This window comes from Cibotium barometz, chromosome 54 (assembly GCF_041138505.1).
Source record: "Cibotium barometz isolate CiBa-2024 chromosome 54, ASM4113850v1, whole genome shotgun sequence".
Lineage (NCBI taxonomy): Eukaryota > Viridiplantae > Streptophyta > Polypodiopsida > Cyatheales > Cibotiaceae > Cibotium > Cibotium barometz.
Window position 1 is genome coordinate 22,230,835 of NC_141099.1, and position 6,000 is coordinate 22,236,834.

At 43.2% G+C, this 6,000-nt stretch overlaps 1 protein-coding gene across 1 annotated transcript in view; it reads right to left on the reverse strand.

The window, feature by feature from the left end:
* The window catches only part of LOC147607950 (uncharacterized), a 28,478-nt gene extending 22,693 nt beyond the window's left edge, over window positions 1-5,785 (reverse strand). Inside the window, exon 1 of the mRNA XM_086789716.1 lies at window positions 5,590-5,785. Coding sequence (XP_086645842.1) covers window positions 5,590-5,695 — 106 coding nt within the window. The 5' untranslated portion in view covers window positions 5,696-5,785. The remainder of the gene's footprint in view (window positions 1-5,589) is intronic.
* Between the last annotated feature and the right edge of the window lie 215 nt (window positions 5,786-6,000).

The following is a 6,000-nucleotide window of genomic DNA, read 5'->3' on the forward strand; positions in this document are numbered from 1 at the left end:
AGAAAAATATCTAAAATAAGATGAATGCATGGCCTCATAAATCTGGCCAGATACAGCATGAAATATGCACATATATGCCCAATCTTGAGATGATAATGCCAACACCTCCTCTTCAGCGCTAGATGGGCGGACCGACTCCAGCACGCTGAAGAAAGACCTCCAAAAAGTCTGAAGGAACAACCTCCTCATAAAAGGCACAAAGCTTGCGAAGATATGGTACATCTGAATACCAAGAAGGTCTTCGGAAGAAGCCACAAGAAGATCGAGAAGATATCGAAGACGAAACAATAGGATCAATCTGAAGAGAGAAGCCCTCAAGAGATGGAACCATAGATGGTACCTCCTTTGCATCTCCAACAAGTATCGGGACCAAAGTAGACTTCTCCTCTGAAGGAGGAGGAAATGAAACAACCATTGGAACAAACTGATCATCAGTGATAGTAGAAGTTGTCAGGTTCAAAGTAGGGACAGGCTCCAAGATAGTGGAAGATGCCTCCTCTGAAACATAAGAAGGAGAAGCAACTGCCAAAGTAGGAAGCCCGAGAATATGTGAGGATATCTCGGCAAAATCATCCACCTGCCCAGTAGAAGAACCCCTCTGAAAGAGACGAGAGAAAATCTGCAATAATAGCATCAGCATGAAACAACACAATGGAAGGGAGATACTCATCCAAAGGACTTATAGGAACTGCTAAGGTCTGTATCAGAAACTCCTATAAATAATCCTCTATTGCGGATAGGGCACTGACTTCTGAATTAGAAGTCTCCTCTGTGACCACCAGGATGGACTCATCCTGCTCTTGTGAAGATGAAAGAACAAGGGGATCATAGACAGCAAGAAAAGCCATCTTAGCATGAGGCTTCGTACCCTCCTCTGTCATTGGCGAAGTATCTAAACCATCTGTCGTGGGTGAAGTGTCTGAGCCATCGGAGGAGGACTCCTGTTTTGCTTTAGCTTTGGCTTTAGCTTTGCGAGAAGCAGCCTGTCTGGCAAAACATTTGGCCTCAGAATGACCAAGTCGGCCACAAAACTCACAAGATTCCTTCATCCTGGAACCCTTGTTGCTGTCAGAATCGTCGTCATCAGAGGATGACTTTGTGGTGACTTTCTACTTGTTGTTGGAGTTCCCTTTTTCACCTTTGCCTTTGTCCTTGCCCTTGTTAGAGGCAACAAAAGCAGACTCTCACTTGCCTTTTCCGCGAAGCATGCACTTGTCGTGGAGATAACTCACGACTTCCTCAAAAGGGGGAGAGAATCACGGAAATAGATGTGATCTTTGAAAGAGTCAAAGGATGATGGCAGCTTACCAAGCGGTTTATGGATCGGGTCCTTGATCGAGCTTCCATACTCCTCAAGCTGCCTCTTGATCCTTGTGAATTCCCCAATCTTATCAATGATATTATCTGGAGTCACTGATGGTAATCTTCTCAAGATCAGCCTCCAACTTAGCAATCTTCACGGAGATACTCTCCCGAACCTCCTCCGAATCTCATTCCACATCTGACTGGCATCACTCCGAGAAGATATGAATTGTGCCTAGATAGATGGTGTCATACAATGGATGATGATGAAACGGGGCCGTGCATCCAAAACTCCACGAAACACGGGATCCACTAAGTGAGGAGTGGTGACAGAGGGCCACACACCTGCTCCTTCAAGAAGCAATTGCGTATAAAACGACCAAGTATGGTAGTTGATAGCAGTCAGCTTCATGGAATCACTCACTTGAGGGGGTGAATAGGATGGCACATGGAAAGGGGTTGGGATAAGGGTTTGTGGGAGGGAAGAAACAAGAGAAGTGGTGGTGGCAGGGAATATGGAAGGAAAAGAAATAGGAATCTAGGAATAAGGTAGAGAAACAGGAAGCTTGGAAGAAGAACCCTGTGAATTTGGGGCTTGGGATCGGGGAGAAGAAAAGAGAATCCTCGGGTGAGAAGAATGACTATGACTAAAAGCCATATCTCCGATAACGCAACAAAATGCTCCTCTTCAACAGAGCTGATCAGAAAATCAGCAAACTCCTCGAAAGCTGAGTGCAGCAAAGAGAAAGGAAGGAGAAGAAGGGATGGGAGGGTAGGAAACCAAAAAAAGAGAGGTAAGAAATGACTCCCTTGGGTTAAAACCTTGTTGTAGCACCAAAATATGGGGCTGAGATCTGAAAACACAGATCTCAGGCTGAAAACGCAGCACCTCTATGGAAAACGCAGCTCCTCAACAGAAAACACAGCTCCTCAATGGAAAACGCAGGTCCACAGCAGAAAAAACGGAACTCCTCAGTGGAAAACGCAGCTCCTCAATGGAAAATGCAGGTCCACAGCAGAAAACGCAGCTCCTTTGTATATGTAGATGCGGTGGATCTTTGCCTACAACAGTAGATGTAGAAAGCGCAGGTCCCTTTGTAACACTGGGCTCAGATACCATGAAAGAATGGCTGTAAATCAGAAAAAACAGCAAATAGATCTTGCAAAGAAACACACGTGTAACAGAACTGAAGTAGAAAACTTGTTATCTGCTGAAGTAGAGCACGAGGGCTGCCCGTAGGTACATACAACCAACAACAATAGCTGAATAATGATGTGCTAATGATGCTAACCCAAGCCACCTATTTATAGGTTGGACAAGAGCTGGTCAGCCAGTATAAAAACACTGGGCTGGCCGACTATGCAAAAAATACTAGAATAATGTTTAAAAAATAGACAAAAATAGCAAAAAAATATCTAAAATAAGATGAATGCATGGCCTCATAAATCTGGCCAGATACAGCATGAAATATGCACATATATGCCCAATCTGGAGATGATAATGCCAACATGCCCGCCCATTAGTCTATCCCTAACTCAGCTCGCCAATCAACCTGCCTAGCTCCAAGCTTCCCCAAACCTCGAAGCTAGTCTTATGTGCGTATAGCACATGGTAGATACACACTGTACACATGACAGACTAACCAAAAGATTGACTTTAGAGCTTCTACTGACTACCTATGACCTGATCCAAAAGGAAAATTAGATGATATGGACAAATGAGAGCTTGGCTATTTATAAGGAGAAGAGAAAAATTCGTAATCCAATCGATTTTGCCTTTTCAGCCCACAAAACTTCATCCAAAGTCATATTTTGTGTCCAAAAGATGTCCCATATATGGGTGTATGTCTTGGACACTTTGGGAGCCAACCGGACTGCAAAATCAACTCAAAATCTGTCTCTCTATCTTTCCTAAAACGTTGCCTAATCTGAGACTAATGATAAGATTATCCATGTCCACAAATAGTGCATGTAACATTCACAGAGTGCTTGCGGAAAACTTACAGTGCTAAAACACAATCCGAAATGCGCCCGAATCACTCGCGAACGCGCGCAAACTAAGTTACCAAAGTTAACTAAGCACAATAAGGTCTTCTTGCTTCACCCAAGAGAATGCCTCAATCTGAGACAGTGACTTCCTTGTTTGCATGTAACTCACAACTATCCAAAAATATTACTCCAAAATCAAAGAGAGACAAAGATGGCATTACCCTTACCCAAGTACCGCTTCCTTTGCTTGCCTCTTGAGCTCTTCACACAAATCGACACTATGATACCATAAGAAGATAGTGGGAGAGAGGGAGAGCTTGAGCTCCTTGCAAGCGCGCGCACACACACACACACGAGTAGACAAGCACACGAGAGAGATGGATGGCTGAATTTTCTTCTATTGTCTTCTCTTCTCTACAATCATAAACTAAAGAGACAAGAGTACATAATATACGGGAAAGTACTCTCCAACTATAACATACAAAGGTCAGTCCATAGTGTGAACCCAACTACATGAGCTGGTGGTGCTATAACTACGTCATAACTCTAGTACACCAAAGTGGCTCTCACACAGCTTGTATACCACTGGCGACATATCACCCATAATCTCACCAACCATGCCAGTGACGTAAGTGCGGAAGCTATTCTCCTACTATTACAAAGGTCAACCATAGTGTGAACCTCACTACGTAAGCTAGTACTATAACTACACCATAACTCTAGTACACCAAAGTTGCTCTCACACAGCTTGTATACAACTGGCGACATATCACTGATAATCTCACCAACCATGCCAGTGATGGAAGTGAAGAAGCTATTACTCAAGCACGCCACCGATTGTCCACACCACTAGTTGAGCTCGATATCTCAACATTTGAGACTGATGATCTTGGACTTTCCACCTAGGACTTCATTTTAGCATTCTATGTAAGCGAGAGCACCGACTTGAAGTCCACGAGTAAAAGTATCCTCAAATCCCATTGAATCTATGTATCGAGACTTGAGCCCATAAAGGAATTGCCCCTTCTTGTCCACATCAGATTTGCGCAATTGTAGAGCCACGAGAGTGACCTTGTTGGCAAATTGAGCGACAGGTTGCAAACTCTGGTGCAAACCACGAAACTCGTCTTCCGAGTCTCTCAAGATAATGTAGCAATAAAACCGTCCTTTGAGATCCATGACAAATTGGTCCCACTCATAGTGTGCAACACCTAACATGGTGTATGCCATGGACCAATCTTGCCACCAAACTATGGTGTCTCTTGTCATGTAATAGTTAGCCAAACGTACCTTTTGCATATCTGTCCTACTTACTGCAAAAAAAATACATCTATTGTGTGTTCGCCATCTTGGCTAGCATTTATCCGTGTTTTGCTTAGCGTAAATCATCAACTTAGTCTTCCATTGTTAGCACTTATGTTACAAGAGGTAAGAGTTGGATCAATGGTAACATAACCCTACTGTGAAGTACACAGTTGCACGAGTCTTGGGATAGCAAGTCAACCTTTTCTTCATGCAATGTTAGCATTGACGCTGGAGGTTAGCAGTCCAAGTCTAAGTTTTCAGCACTGTAATCATTATACATAATCATCAGCAATGTACGTGGTAGATTAGGTTGAAACACGAGCCTCTCCTCTTCTACTCTGTTTTTGGATTGTGCTTGTAATTAGCATTGATTAACCTTCTACTCAGAGTTTAGTTAGGGCATAATCAAGAATGCTCCACACAACTTTCTCTCATGATACTTTTTTGTTTCAGTGCATGTACGTTGCGAAGGCACACTGACTAATCGCCAATATCTGTTGAATGTTCCCTATTGACCAACCATAATTAACCTTAAGGCGGAACACAAAGTCATTCTCAGAAATCCGTTTTTTTTCCCGTGCCCTAGTGAGAAACATATAGTCTGTGATGTTCAGGTTGCATACAATCTCTGATAACCCTACCTGCCCCTGCATACAATCTCTTATAACCCTAATTGAAAAGAAGTAAAAAGACACAGTCAATCACCAACTAATCGATTGCTTTAAATCTAGGTGAGAAAACCCTGATCCCGTTATTCCAGACTAGTCTCCTTGAGCACACTCTAGAATCCCTATCCCCAGTGTGAGGGGCACAATCAAGGACGTCAAAATTCAAACCCTAAAGTAGCAGATCCCATTTAGTATGATATGTGCAGGCCACAGAAAAACATAAAAACCGATAAAGACGAGGCGATAATGATCGATCATTCGGAATTCATTAAAGCCTAAAAACACAAAAGCAAGAGGCACAGAGCAAGACGAGAAAAAGGGATACCAATATTGATGGTGGCCTGGCGGGAGATGACCTCGGGGGAGAGAGGGTTCAGCTTGGTGACGTCCAGTTTGCTGAGATCCTGCTCCATCAAGCCGCGCTTCGCCATGGCTACGAATGCAGAGCTTGCTCTGTGTGCACGTTATGTGTTCTCTTTCACTCGTTCCGTCTAGGTCATTCTGCACCTTTGCGCTCTCTTAATTTTAAGTAATTTTGCTTTCCTTTTTTCTTATTGTAAATGTTTTTTTCCAAAGAATTTTAGTGAATAATTTCTAACCATATTGACTACATGCAATGAATTGTATCACACATTGTCCGTAACCATCTGGGTGCTTGGCACTCATTTATCTAGGTGCCCAGAACATGTCCCACTCTGTCCATACTCGCCCTCGGTAGCTCCAGCTAAAAGTCATG